General features: G+C 41.3%; 2 protein-coding genes across 5 annotated transcripts in view; both read right to left on the bottom strand.

Moving 5' to 3' along the window:
- agtpbp1 (ATP/GTP binding carboxypeptidase 1) overlaps positions 1 to 15,114 on the bottom strand; it is a 36,511-nt gene that overhangs the window by 3,714 nt on the left and 17,683 nt on the right. For all 4 annotated transcript variants that reach the window (XM_079686774.1, XM_079686775.1, XM_079686776.1 and 1 more), the window contains 11 exons: positions 14,955 to 15,038; positions 14,693 to 14,782; positions 14,401 to 14,549; positions 13,893 to 13,980; positions 13,145 to 13,289; positions 12,503 to 12,653; positions 11,606 to 11,786; positions 11,322 to 11,451; positions 10,313 to 10,444; positions 9,404 to 9,580; positions 2,420 to 2,571 (listed from right to left, as the gene is read on the bottom strand). In XM_079686774.1, the coding sequence (XP_079542900.1) occupies positions 2,420 to 2,571; positions 9,404 to 9,580; positions 10,313 to 10,444; positions 11,322 to 11,451; positions 11,606 to 11,786; positions 12,503 to 12,653; positions 13,145 to 13,289; positions 13,893 to 13,980; positions 14,401 to 14,549; positions 14,693 to 14,782; positions 14,955 to 15,038 (1,479 nt within the window). The remainder of the gene's footprint in view (positions 1 to 2,419; positions 2,572 to 9,403; positions 9,581 to 10,312; positions 10,445 to 11,321; positions 11,452 to 11,605; positions 11,787 to 12,502; positions 12,654 to 13,144; positions 13,290 to 13,892; positions 13,981 to 14,400; positions 14,550 to 14,692; positions 14,783 to 14,954; positions 15,039 to 15,114) is intronic.
- On the bottom strand, positions 2,592 to 9,370 carry LOC307042724 (uncharacterized protein). Its single transcript, XM_079686783.1, has 4 exons — positions 7,379 to 9,370; positions 6,829 to 7,106; positions 6,372 to 6,706; positions 2,592 to 6,236 (listed from the first exon to the last, which is right to left on the bottom strand). The coding sequence occupies exons 1-4, from the start codon at positions 7,561 to 7,563 to the stop codon at positions 5,427 to 5,429; spliced, it is 1,608 nt and encodes a 535-aa protein (XP_079542909.1). The 5' UTR covers positions 7,564 to 9,370; the 3' UTR covers positions 2,592 to 5,426.

Below are 15,114 nucleotides of genomic sequence, written 5' to 3'. Positions count from 1 at the left end.
CGCACGTCTCTCAATGCCTTCCTTTAAGTCAAACAAAAACACACCCATTTACTCACTCCGAGACACCCAGTTTATTTGCAGACGTCTCCCAAAAGGCCACAATATCATTGTTGAGCTGACCTATTAAATGCTAAGTGGTACCATACCAAGCTCCGTGCATAAAACCATAAACCTGGGTTGAGAGCAACAAATCCCAAGGGATATTCATAAAAAAACACACCCAAATACACTTTTGGAGTCCCTTAATGATCAGACACATGAATGATGGATGAATGAATGTATCAATATTAGAGCAGAGTAGGTTAGCAGGAGAGAGAGGGAGACACAGAGGGATGTGAGCATTAAGTGGTTTGGAGCTTCAAGCCATTCTTTCAAACCGACTGCCTTAACAAATCTGTGGAAGAGACAACGCTGACGTTACAAAATAAGAAATAAATTAAGATAACCTTGGTGGTCACGGCTTGGGTTTGGCCGAGTTTAATAATTTATCTGTGTGGTGATGAACTCAAGTACAATTTAATCTGTATGGACCTCATGCTACTGAAGGGGGAATTGTAATAGAGTTGACGAACAGTTAAGCTTTGTGGTCATTCATGAGGATGTTTCGGGGAAATGTTGCTCATAGTTTTGAGCTATTTCTTAGATTATGGATGGAGACTCTAGAAACCTTATTGTAACTAATATCTTACAACGGTCTGTGATCCCATTTTGATCATTATTTATCAACCTAATATTCAGGTTTCATACACTTTTTCACCAATGATTTTCAATGACTTTTCCATGACTTCTCCATGACCTTTACCTAATTTTCCATGACCAAATAAATTACTCTTGCTCAGCGGTCATACTGAAAATTGTTTATTTTAACATGGAACAGAAAAATAAGGTCTGCATATGAAACATGTTGTGCCTATCTAAAACAAATCAAAAAAGACGTGATGGTAAAAATCTCTCACCAGCAAAATACCTCGTCAGTTAAATGCCATTTTACGTTTCATTACTATACAGTATTTATTATCGTTATAGTATTACTATTCGGCGATTAGATAAAATATAAATTATATTTGATGCAACTTTAGTTACATTTCCGTGACTTTTCCAAAACTTTGGGAAAAATATTGTTTTCCATAACTTTTCCAGGGCCTGGAAATAGCATTTTGAATTTCCATGACTTTTCCAGGTTTCTAATGACCGTAAGAACCGTGAATATTGAATGACTTTTCCTAATTTTAGCAAGAGCAGTGTTTGGCTAAGGGGATGATTATGATTTTAATACTTTCTATTTTTGCAATTGTTATAAACTAAAACAAACATGTAGTTGATAAAGTGCCGCAAGCTAACTTGGAATAATCTATATACTTGGTTATAATATATATAATAAATCGCTTAATTGTATAGCTTAGAAATGTACAAAGTAGTGGATAACTTCAATGGCATGTTCTCAGAGCCCAAAACTACAGATTTCTTCATGAACTACTGGATGACCAACAATGAGAAAATATTATACATTGTATTTGACTGATTAGCATTTCTCTATTAGTTAAACATATGTGAATGCTGCTGTCCCCTGAAGGCATTAGCACATAAGTGATGAGGAGTTGCTCGGCCACTGTTCACTTTAATATATTGCTTTCCTACTTTGTGCTTATACTGTGTATTCCAGCAATGAGCAACTATACAGGAAGGCATTGTACTCGTGTGAATGTGCATTTAATCAACATGGTACCACCCTGGGTACTGTGGCCTTGAATAGCCTCAGCGTGTAGGTGTTAATGGTTTGAAAAGACAGTGTGATGTTTTACGCTCTTTTAGAGAAAAAAAGACTTTGCTGACAATTATTCATACCCATTCCCCTCTCAATCCGGAGTTTTCATTATACTCCTCACACATGATCATTGATAGAATGTCAATGATGCTCACAGGAACTGCGCATAATGCGAGCCTTCATGTGTTTCTTGAGTAGTGCTTCAGAGGAGGAGCGGAGTGACTGTCCCACCGCTGAGTATCAGCGCCAAGAGGGGGGACGTGTCTGGCAGTGAGGAGGGGGATTTGTGCAGATAGAAAGGAAAACAGTCTGTAGCCACTTTACTGTGTTTTCCAGGTGGAATTTATGGCAACAGAAGACACTTCCAAACTCAGATATCTTGGGGATGCTGAGAAACAATAAAAGTAACTAAATCATTGGTTTGTGATTTCTGTAGAGTTAGCTTCTTGTTTCCATGAGACCACAGACTATATTCCTAAATGGTGTGTGTGTGTATATGTGTATATGTGTGTGTGTGTGTGTGTGTGTGTGTGTGTGTGTGTGTGTGTGTGTGTGTGTGTGTGTGTGTGTGTGTGTGTGTGTGTGTGTGTGTGTGTGTGTGTGTGTGTGTGTGTGTGTGTGTGTGTGTGTGTGTGTGTGTGTGACTTTACTAACCTGACCACTTTAGTGTGCGGCCCGATGATATCGCTCTCTAAATCCAGCAGGTGTTGGTGATTGCGGAGCCCCGTAAGCCTCTTCAGCCTCAGCAGGGCCACGCAGAACTGAGCTCCCATCTCCTCCAGCTCCCTGGTGCCGATCTGAAGACCCTGAACACAACACGAGTACATGTACTTCAGAGAAATATGCAGACTAGGTGAATACTGATATATTCACCAGGTCTAACTATGGCACAGAGAAAGCCACAATCCTCAAACTTGCAAGCAAAGTTCATGAACTTTTCCAACTTAGACCTAAAAAAATATATTTTAAAGGTCCAACAGGAATATCATTTAAATGGCTGCTGGAGTTTTTACAGCTGGTCGGGTGCCTGGGGATGGAGCCGTTGTCCATCTTCAAACGGCCCAATTCTCAATGCAGGAAAGCAGTCGCTGAGCAAACTTTTCATGTTGAAACATGATAGTATATTTCATTTGCAGGAAGCACACATTCAAAAGCATACGCACTCACACCTGCAACCCTAACAAAGTCTTCTCAGTGCTGTACAATCATTCAAGTAAATGAATACTCACTGAGGGACACACATACAAAGCTTAACCCCGACTCAACCAACAAAACGTTCATGTTTCCTTTTCCCCAGAGCGGAGCTAGGGACATCTAAACTTGGCCTGGCCACAGAGATATGCAGCCCCAATTCAGGAGACATTAGTTCCTGCACATCTGGACAAACACTTCTACACAAGTGGGGGGGGCTAATCAGTGCCAAAATGGCTTCCCTATACTGCCTCTGAATATGAAAGATGTTGACATTGGCCAAATTCAGTGAAAAGGAAATCATCTGCGGTTAAGAGACAGTGAGAGAGAAGAATGAGAAGTGAAGAGGTCAGCGGAAAGCTGGAGAAGAGGAGGCAATACAAAGTGAAAAACAGGACTGCAGCTCCACCTGCTGGACATTTGGAGACCTACAGAGGCACCTCCCTCTCACTTAAGCAGAGGTGGAAGAAGTACTAAGATTGTCTACTTAAAGGTCCCATGTCATGGCCATTTCCACTGACCATAATTCCATTGTTGAAGTCTACTAGAATAGATTTATATTCTGCAATTTTCCTAAATCACTTTGGTTTCTCATACAGCATCTCTGTAAACTAAGTGTATTCACTGAATTTCACTCTCTGCCTTTAACGGCTCGTTGTAGCTCCAATAGCACAGTGTGCTCTGATTGGTTGGTTCACGTTGTGAATCACGCTGAGCTCCGTGGAGGTGTGGTTTCCTTGTTTAGCGATACACAGCGAAACACAGCCAAACTCACCCTGAGCACACACAAAGTCGAAGTACAAACAATAAGTGTGGCTTGATATTGAGTAAGAAAAAGGTTGATAAACGCTGTGAGAATGGGTCTGCAGAGAGAATGGGTCTGCAGAGAGAATGGGTCTGCAGAGAGAATGGGTCTGCAGAGAGAATGGGTCTGCAGAGAGAATTGGTCTGCAGTGAGAATGGGTCTGCAGAGAGAATGGGTCTGCAGAGAGAATGGGTCTGCAGAGAGAATGGGTCTGCAGAGAGAATGGGTCTGCAGAGAGAATTGGTCTGCAGTGAGAATTGGTCTGCAGAGAGAATTTCGCCGTGATCCCAACTGTCTGTTATCAGCCTGCAGCCAGGGAGGAGAGATCAGCAGAGCTGCATGCACTGAGTGTGTGTGTGAGGAAGTCCGTGGATTGGTCAATTTGGACCAATCAGCGGGGGCTTAACCTAACGGCTCCGCGGACGTAACTTAACGGCTCCACGGATTGGTCCATTTGGTTCCGGGAAACGCATGACATCATGCGGTACCCGGAAGAATCAATGGACAGTGACGTATCTCCAACGAGGCGTTTTGGGGAGGTATTTTCTGTGTTAGAGTTTTACTCTCTACAGGGTGTAGTTTGAGGGTTTTGACTGCAGACCGTTTACATGCAGAAAACCTTCATAACACACAAGGGGACGGGTAATAACCGGAAAAGCATGACATGGGAACTTTAAGTAAACGTAGAAGCACCAGAGTCTAGTAATACTCTGCTACAAGTAAAAGCCATGCAATCAACATGTTATTCAAGTGAAAGCACAAAAGTATTGTCATCAAAATATACTTATTATATAAATATACTTAGTAATATGTGACCTGCTCTATCATTTTCAGTCACATTGACCCTGAAACACATTTTGAGTTTGATACACTGTTGGAAAGATGAGATTCTTAGCTTTCTAATGATATCAATATTGTTTTTGTCCTCCAAATATTAAGCAAAATACGTCACTTTACATAATGAATGTCATCGAACCATGATTTTGAGAAAAAGGCCTTCAAAGTTTGCAGTACTTTCTTAGGTATTTATTCAAATGAACCATACCATAAAACGAATTCATCTAGAGCTGTTTGCACAAAAACACACACACACACACACACACACACACACACACACACAATATACTGTTCTCTTGTTGTCACTTTCATACATCAATACATGGAACAAAGGCACTCACATACACATGCACGCCGTACCAACGTGCACTCCCGTACACTCCCGAACTCACGTGCACGTTCATCAATTTATGTATGTATTTTGGTCATGTTTGAGCACATGCTTATGCGCACACATCTATTCCCATGTACATGGCCATGTGCACACCCAGACCACATGCACACCCGTACTCACGTGCACGCCCGTACTCACGTGCACACCCATACCCACGTGCAGAATCATCAATATACAATCTTTATGAAAAACACTATGAATAAATACTTAAATGAACTGATTGCATGTTAACCTCTAACAACATTAGAATCATTTGGCACAAAAGCTAATTTAGAGAAAGAAGCAAGCAACAGAACAGATAAATATACTACACAATATAAAAATAGCAAACAATCAACAGAGTAGCTAACAGTACTTAAAACCAATTTGAAATATATATTTACAGCATTTATAGAAGAATTACATAGTGTTGATGTATTATGCACTCTCACTCATTAAGGATGAGGTGTTAAGGGTTTGGGGCAGGTGATGTCTTTGGTTTCCTCAGTGCAGAACTCTCTGATCTTCTCAAAAAGATACCACTGCCGTTTTTCATCAAGCCCAGGGGGAGTCAGTTCAGTGGGACGTGCCTCCTGGTCAGTAAAGCACCCTGTGCGTAGCAGCATGAAGGATTCTTCTTCTTTACCTTCAAACTCCTTGGCGTAGACCACTCCAGGCTCGGCACTGGTGAAGCATAGGTGATGGTACCTCTTGATACCTGGAAGCGGTCTGAAGCTGGGGGCAAGGAAGTTGTGCCAGTCGTCTGTTTTGACGAAGGTCTCCCCTGACTCATTGCCAACCAGCTGGGGGATGTTGACTCCAGTGACGGTACTGGACCTGACAGCCTGGCTGATGTCCTTCAGGCAGGACACTGGTGTGCGGCGGAACTGCTGCTTAAACAGGCCAAAGCACCAGTCAGGTGCAAATTTGGTGTGGCCAGCAATAAGAAAGTTGAGGGAGATATCTTCATGGAGTCCCACCATGCACCGCCAAGCAAGGTACCAGAGGAGGTATCTGTTTTTGTTCTGACCAGAGCAGTTGTCACAGTGCAGGTGAACATGTTTCTCCCCAAGCCCATACTGAGAGAAGAAGTGGTGGAGGTAGGCAATGACAGCATTGGAACCCTTGCTGCTGCAATGAGCCTCATCTATGAGGTAGTTTACCTGCTGAGGAACACCTTCACAGCAGACACCAAACAGTCCACACTTCCTGGGAACCATAAAGTAAATGGGCCCGGGCTGGAGAGGGTCACTGGGGTAGTGAACCTGTAACACCAGACCAACAGATGAATTAACTAATGAGTGATCTATACTCTAATTCTAAAAATGTGTGAATATTCATATTGTTACATTCCAAACATTCTGGATTATCACAGCATTCATCACATTCACACACCTCACCTGCTGTGCATAGTCAAAGCTGTAGTGGATGGTGATGTCTCTGCTACAGGGTTGGTTGGGTCCTAATTTGACACCCAGCTCTCTAGCTGTTTCTTTACAGCTGGCGACCATCTCCTGGTAAGCCTGACGCTCCACCCCCACGGTGCGGAGGTGTTCTTCCTGCTTCCTGAGCTTCGCTGACTTGACACAGTCGGGAAAGTTGGAGCTGCGGTAGATGGCAATGTTGTTTTTCTGACAGAACCAACATAGGTCTGTCATCGGCCTCCCAATAATGACACTGGGAGTCAGCTCCTTCCACAGCTTCCTAAATGTGCTGTTGCCAGCAGCACGGTGACCTGGAAAGGTGATTAAAGACAAAGATAGCATTGTTAGATTACTCATCATTAGTTTTCCATTGAGGTTTCCTCGTGTAAAAAAACCCCAAAAAAACAAGATTAAAATATAAGAAAATACCCACCCTTCTCCTGCATCTGAACCTTGTATTTCCGCCACACAGAGGACTTGGTCTCAGTTGTTGGTAGAACACTGATGTCCGTCCTCTTAAACCCTGGAATCCGTCCAGGAAGTGGCATGGCAAAGACATCTGCAAAGTTGGTAATGAACCGTACAATTCGCTGGATGTCTTCAAAGGACAACACCCTTTTGGTCACCACACGACCACCACGTCTTATCCTTGGGGCCAAGCCATGTTCCTTGTAGAACTTGATGATGCCTGTCAGCTTGTCTTGAGAAATTCTGGAATGGTTTAAAACATCAGTCTTTGATTGTTTTTTATGGCTTTATTTAATGTATGCATTGTAGTATATACATTGTCGTTGTATTTTTTCATTATGTAAAAGCATGTATATATATATATATTTATTTATTTATGTATTACTATTGCTGTAAATTCTGCTTCTATTCAGTTATTGTCAAACTCAGTTCAACTCATGCATGGCTTATTACCACTTCATTTGAAAATAGTAACACTACCAAAAGTGAAGTAGCCTTTTCAAAATCAAACTCACCCATGTAGAAACTTGAAAGTCTCCCGGCAGATTTTGTGCCCATCTAAGAAATAGGACGTTCTCTGCTGTTTCCGCTCCTTTTGGTGTCCTCTCTTTGCACAAGCGGTCTCTTTGGAGAGGTTTATGTTGGAGCTTATCTTTCCAAGTAGCACCAAATGCTTTTCACCTGGAAAATCATATAACATTACATAATGTGTTGTGTCAATCACTCATCACACACAACTTAAATCTTTAACGTGTAACAGAACACACAGGCCCACCCCCCACACATTGCCTATAGTATTATGTTAAACACACTCCCATACACACATATTCTATCTATTATAAAGGGTAATAATAAGTACAGGCTAGTCTGGCAGTGACTCCAGAGTAAACTGCTCTCACATGAGATAATACATTTGTAGCTGCCTATCTCTGCACATCTTTAGATAATTAGGCTGGGGCCAGATGTGATTTAAGGGGTAGCCAAAAAAATATGTCTCCCCATGTGGATAAAATGTAGGGTTGAAACATTTATGAAAATGTTCACCACAATAATTTTTCAATGAGTATTAGCCAACTTTAAGTTGTAGGTGGTCATGTGAGCATTATTTTAATTGTTGTTATGTTTTTAACACTAACCCATACTCACACACACATCGTTACCACAGTCAAAGGTATTTAAATAATATAACGTTATAACGTTACTTACCATTAGTCATTTCATTCATTTGGTCTCGTCTCTTGACCATCTCCTCAGGGGTGTAACGGGTGTAACAGGGAACTCCATCATTAAATGTACAGCTACACCTGTAGTCATGGGCCCTCTCAATCTCTTGAGCGCTGTCCTCGCTCACATAATGCCGTACGGACTGAAGTGTCTCAGCCACCGGGTCGTTCAGCAGTGGTTGTTCCTCTGTGGAGTCCTCATCCTCTTCAGCATCCGTGGTCTGAGGGCTGCTGTCAGTGTCAGGGCTGTCTGACTCTAAATCGGAGCCGGATAACGGGGAAACTTCAACCGGTGCCGTCAAAAAGTAATCAGTGATCAGCTGAACCCATTGCTCATCAGAGGCTGTCCCTCTCACAATGTTGGAGTTCAACAGTCTTGCGATTTGATCTTCTCTGGAATCCATCGATCTGATTAGCGGCTAATAAATTGTGAAAGTACGGAGGAAAAATATTTTCGTTTTACTGGGTGAAGGTCGCGAGGAATAATGTTGGTTTATATAGTGTGTGTGTGTGTGTGTTTGTGTATTTTGCGTTTGTGTGTATTGTGTTGGTTTCCCGGGGAAAACCCTCACAAGAAACACCGGCTGTTGTTATGCCAGCTGTGACGTTACGTTACTCCGTTCTCCGCTCGTAATGATGCCTTTACAAGCTTCAAAGTTGTATTTATCATCTGAATTTGGCAAAACAAGTTTAATATTCTGAAAGCCAAGACTTTGTTTATTTGAAATCAGATGAAAATAAACTATCACGGACTCTGCCGTGTTATTTATGATTACTATACGCTTTTCATTCATAATGTCAGCCGGAGGGAGGGGGGGCAGCGCTGCGGAAGAGCAGCGTGAGAGCTGTCATCTTCCCATTACAAGCTTCAAACATGTATTTATCGTTTGATTTTGGAAATAAAAGTTTCAGATTCTGAAAGCCAAGACGTTGTTTATTTGAAATCAAACAAAACACCAAAACCCCGAAAAACTAGTTTTTTACTCAAATCCACGTTTATTTTGAAATGAGCCGTTGCGACTTCCGACTGATTTCGATAGAGCGGGTCACATATAGTGTTATCAAAGCTAGTAAAGGTGGTTTTGTATACTTCAGGGTAGCTTGTGAATGATAATCCAGGGGTAACTAAAGTCTTATTTAAGTGTTGTTTATATTTTACATAATTAAAAACAATCTGAAAAGTAACTAAAGGCACTAAATAAATGAAGTGGAGAAAAAGTACACAATTTACCTCTGAATTGTAGTGCGGTAGAAGTACAAAGAAGCAAAACATTAAATTACTTAAGTGTCTTTCTGTATTTTAAAATAAAAACGTACCTTATATTTTCCCTGGTCACAGCCACAGAGCGTGCTCTCCATGGTGTAGCTGCGTTGCACTCCTATCTCTCTCCACACAACAACGCGGGCGGTTGACTCTTTGGATCGCTCCACAACAAAACTACAGCTCCCCATGCTGAAGGCCGGGGCGATCTGGGACAGGATCTTAGGAAGGGCCTGAGAAACACATCAAATTGCTGAGGTTTGGGGGCATAAGAGCATCAAGGGGCAGATGATAAACTCGTTTTATTGTAGGGAACCACAACAGTTTTTTAAGCAAAGAATGGCTTAAGTACAGAGCAGTGGCTTAAGAAAGCTTATGCTGCTGTTATCCAAAAACGCTTGCTATGGCCGGTAGCCTAAAGCCACATGTCCACCAGAAAAATCTGTAATGAAATGGCATTTCTTTTAGCATTATGCTGAGCGAAAAACTTCTTTTTTGCTATCCAGCATAAAAAGACAAACTGATCTTGACCTGCCCAGCTGGTGAACGGAAATACAAAATAAGTCCTACCCCACTGCAGAGTAACATTCAAGGTGAACTACTGAAGTAAATCACATCTGGACATGTAAATCCTATAAGAGCTGGCATCGAAACACAAAATAAATAGATAGAATTCAAAATGGTTCTACAATCTTTTGCTAATTGGGGGGAAAAGATTTCAATGCAAACTTAACAGTAAGGGGGTTGACATGTGCTGATGTAAATATCAAATACTCCAACAGCATCTCTTTTCTGTAAACTTAGTGTAGGTTATCTCTTTGTGCTGAGTTTGATTTAATTATTATTCAGTGATGTGAGAACAGTCATCTAAACAGGAGTGTGTGTGTGTGTGTGTGTGTGTGTGTGTGTGTGTGTGTGTGTGTGTGTGTGTGTGTGTGTGTGTGTGTGTGTGTGTGTGTGTGTACCCTGTATCCAAGGTCCTCCTGTAAGTCACTGGACGTAGCGCTGATATTGGACTGCCAGACGGTCTCCTTCACACTGCAGCCGTACATGAACACATTCTTCTTCCTCGAATGGCCGTGGTAGTCGCAATAGACCTACACCCACACACCCACACACCCACACACCCACACACCCACACACACACACACACACACACACACACACACACACACACACACACACACACACACACACACACACACACACACACACACACACACACACACACACACACACACACACACACACACACACACACACACACACACACACACACACACACACACACACACACACACACACACACACACACACACACACACACACACACACACAAAATAGAGGGAGGATAGGATTATGATCAAGATGTATATGGCAGTGATCCAAATTGGCTTCATTTCCTCCTTTATTTGTATTGTTTCAAATAAACGATACAAATATTGGGTTGAATACAAATCCTTAGAGATAGTTACAATAGCGTAATTGAATTCACTGTATCTTCTTTAAATACACTGTGATAATGTGTTATAATGGTTGTAAATGTCAATAGTACTGCAGTGTTACTGCTCATACATCTCAAAATACATTTTTTCCTCAGGTTTATTTCCAGAGGAAGGACAGCGGCCTCACCTTGCTTTGTGTTATAAAGTCATCACCCTTTGTACAGTAAACAAATCTCTCATAAAAGATAAATATATATATATATATCTAACATTGCTGACACACAGTGTAGTGCAGAGGGCAATGAAGGCTGTTGTGTATGGTATATGCTTTAATGCCTGAATGTGTTGATTTGATCATGTGTAGCCTCGTGGAAATGCAGCAAAACGGAGTGTGCAGCTACAACAGGAGAAGTGTCACACGCTTTAGGAAGACGTTAAGAGTGGTTCTTTATTCTCCCCGAGGAAAGATGATGCAGCAAAGCACAAATGCCCCCAAAGAGAAGAAAGTCAGGTTAATTGGAGGTCATACCAGTGGTGCTCTTTGTATGTGTGCAAGGTACTGCAGCAGGCTCTTAGTATGGTAGATGGTGGGGTGGAGCTCAAGGTTGGGATTCTGCCACTGGCGATTCAAATCCTCTCCACTCAGAGAACAACGATGACTACAGCAGAAGAGGGGAAGGATAGAGGGTGAAGGAGAGCAGAGCCACAGCTGGAGAATCCTTCAGTACAAGGCTTTGTGTGTGTTAATGAAAATCAAGCTGTGGTCAACGTGCACCGTATCTTCAGTGTGTGTGCATTTCTCTTTTTACTCACTTTCCATTCACTACTCCATCAGGGTTAAGCATGGGGACTATTTTAAAGATGTATGACTCTCTCAGACTGCCTGCTAGTGGGCTGCTGCCCATCAGGAACTCCAGTGTGCCCTTCATTACCCAGCTGGCGTTGGTCTCCCCAGGGTGCACTCTGGCCGACAGGAAGATCAAAGGACGATTCCCTGAGGAGCAAGATAAAGGGAGAAAGAGGGGGAAAGATAGAGAAAGAATGAGAGTGCAGTAATGAGAGAAAATAAACTGATTGTTCAATTCAAAGTTTTTACAGCTGAGGAACAGCATCAGTAAACTACAGGGGTAAAACAAACAGGCATGCTCTGATACCCCAGGGGCTTTTCTAATGTATTAATAACAAGCCTTTGTTTTAAATAAATAAACGTTAGAAAATAAAATGTGTGTCAATTAATAGAGAATATTTTTAGAGGAAATCTTGGCAAAACGATCTATGAGCCAGGCATTACTGTATGCATCACCAAAACCACCAGATTATATTTGTCAGGCTGGCAATACAACAGCCATTTAATGATAAGATATTATGGCGTATTACAAAAGGTTTCAAGCTGCCAGCTGTTACCAGGACATCTGACAAAAATACATTTGAAACACCTATATCAGTTTCCATACTGATGTGATCAAAAAGATGCTGTACATAAAACCTTTCCCATGATAACTCAATGATTTTGAAGGTCAGGATAATCCATTCAGTATTAATACTGAGAATGGAAGTCCTAGCACAAACAATATAAATACATCATACAGTAGTCACAGTCTGCTGATCAAGTTTACCGATTTATTAAAAATCCTGAAGCTGCAAATCTCCTGCTCGGGTATGGAGGTGATGGTGAGCAAATATAAACGACGCATTCAGTGATTAACTTACTGAATTGACAGATGTGATCATTGGAGTTGGACTCTGGCATGGCAGTGATGGTGAGAAAGGGGCAGCTGTTTCCTCCCAAAGTTTCACACAGGACGTCCTGTCTCAGGTAGATATGAGGGGTCCTATAAGCCTCCAGTTTGGACAGGTGCATCTGAGGACACAAGGACAAGTTATATTTTTGCACACTAACATTATGTACAACTTTCCTTTGAGCCCCCATCCCTCCTGGGTTCTTAACAAGTTAGTGTGTATTATTGCTGTTGCACTGGCTGTTTGATTAAGGGATTCAGATTGAGCTTTATTTTTGTGTTTTGTATTATAAGTCACTCTGTATAAAAAGGCAGGGAAATTCAATAATCAAAACAAAACTATTCAAATAATGAGTGTTCAGTAGTTTGAGAGCACAGTAGCTATTGGAACTGAGATTTTAATCAATTATAAGTGATACAGCAAGGGAAACACAACAGTGGAGTCCTTTAAGAGGCGAGGGCATCTGTGGTCATACTGTGGTTTATGAAGTGATTGATTACATTTGACTTTTTTGTCGGGGCATTTAGGAGGGGAAGTACAGTTGTAAATGGTCTTGGATTTGTATAAATAATAATGCTCTCTAGTTTACAAACAGTGTTATTATAGAACTACCTTAAGAGTGGAGTATGTATAAGGGTAATGGTAGGCGAAGTAGCAGACGTCATCCTTATGGCTGAAGCTTGTGCTGAAGGTCATCGTATAATAAGACTTTCCTTTCTGACCACCAGCTGCAATGGAACTCCTGGCAAAGTGATTCCTGCAGAAGGAAGAACATTTTATGAGTAAAGGTTGCATAATATCACACTCAAACTTCTGCTCAGTTTAAAATGTTGGAGTTTTATCTCTGTACATTGCATACATTCATTATACTGTATTCTTTATATTCTATGTTTATTGTTGCATCAAAAGCCCTAAAACTGAATATTATAGCCATCATTTAGAGAATGTTAATGTATAGCAGTAAATTGTAATGACTTGCAGAGCACAAGTGTATCTCATAAAATGGCTTCTAAGTGCATGTAGAATTATACATGCAGTACTTTCTAAATATGCGGTGCAATTTGTGAAAAAGGGTGTAAAGCGTCTATCACAATTTATTTTTCTACCTCAAGGATTCCTTTCAAAGATGTTGCAGTACTTAGTAAACTAATAACTCATAATAACGGTGTCAGTGCAATAAACTAGTCGAGAGTGCTTTATAGCTGCTGTTTATAAAACATATATATATATATATACAAGGTACTTCTAAACTGCAGCACAGCGGCCGCATTATGGAAAATTGGTAAGTTGTATTAAACTACTGGAACTCTTATTAAAAAAGTGGTTTCTGCCTTCCACTCTGCCCATAGAGAGCACCTACTTGTAGTAACAGATATCTGTTCCTGTTCTGACCCAGCGAGGCTTGCCGCTGATCGCCTCCTGCACAGAGTACATCAGCACCTGCATGCCTGCACACACACAGTCACACACACACACAGTCACACAGTCTCACACACACACACACACACACACACACACACACACACACACACACACACACACACACACACACACACACACACACACACACACACACACACACACACACACACACACACACACACACACACACACACACACACACACACACACACACACACACACACACACACACACACACACACACACACACACACACACACACACACACACACACACGTTTTAGTTATAGGTTAACGTGTACCGTGTCCTTTTTAAGCAATGATATGGGTGCTCGGTCAATTCAATACAGTCTCATTTAATGTAATATTCAGAAAAGAAAATATTCTGCCAGTCAAATGGAGGATAACATGCTAAAACAATGTTTTACATGTTGTTGTGTATCTCACCATAGTTGAACTGGCTGTTGGACTTCTCAGAGTTGATAATGTTGAAGCGGTAGGTGGCTCCGACACGCATGCCACTCACCTCAAAGTAGAACCACTGGTGGTAGTGATTACTGTTGATGTCTGAATTCAGCACAAGGTCATACTCATATCTGGAAAAACACACAGTCAAATATAGTAAACGTTGGTTGTCCAAAGCTTGATGATATTGAAAGGTGACTTAATTAAAACTGCATTGTGGACTTCTACTACTTCCTATTTAACTGATTCAATAAATAAATAAATAAATACTTACTTCCTAACTTGAACTGCCTTCCTGAGGTTGCCAGACTCAAACTGAGAGTTGAACTTCAGTGATTCACCATCATCTTCAACCACAGGGCAACTGAACACAACAACATGTGGGTTATAGATTGAGCTAATCTCCTTTGAAAATGTCACAGTATTCAACAGAATCAGACAAATGACAAAAGGGTAGCTTAGAAATATGTCTTGGTCCGTTTAGACTGCAAAGCATGCAATACTTTACGTTATCAGACTCTGTAAGAGGGACTCACCTGGGAATGTCTAGGTCATAAACTACTTTATCCACAATATCATTAGGATGGATTAACCTCTCGATGTCCTGGAATATTTTAGACCTGCAGGATTACACCAAAAAAACAGATTCATGGTTGATACAATGGAACCACACATAGGTTATTCATAACAAAATAC

Source organism: Notothenia rossii, assembly GCF_949606895.1.
Source record: "Notothenia rossii genome assembly, chromosome: 6".
NCBI lineage: Eukaryota > Metazoa > Chordata > Actinopteri > Perciformes > Nototheniidae > Notothenia > Notothenia rossii.
The sequence above is the reverse complement of the archived record's forward strand: the minus strand, read 5'-3'. Positions and strand labels throughout refer to the sequence as shown.

Bases quoted from the DNA above. Each gene is read 5' to 3' on its own strand.
- LOC307042724 (XM_079686783.1), bottom strand. From the start codon at position 7,563: ATGTTATATGATTTTCCAGGTGAAAAGCATTTGGTGCTACTTGGAAAG. The intron at 7,107-7,378 runs GTGAGTTTGATT...AAACCATTCCAG, and splicing joins ACTTTCAAGTTTCTACATGG to AATTTCTCAAGACAAGCTGA. The intron at 6,237-6,371 runs GTGAGGTGTGTG...CTGGTGTTACAG, and splicing joins GCTTTGACTATGCACAGCAG to GTTCACTACCCCAGTGACCC.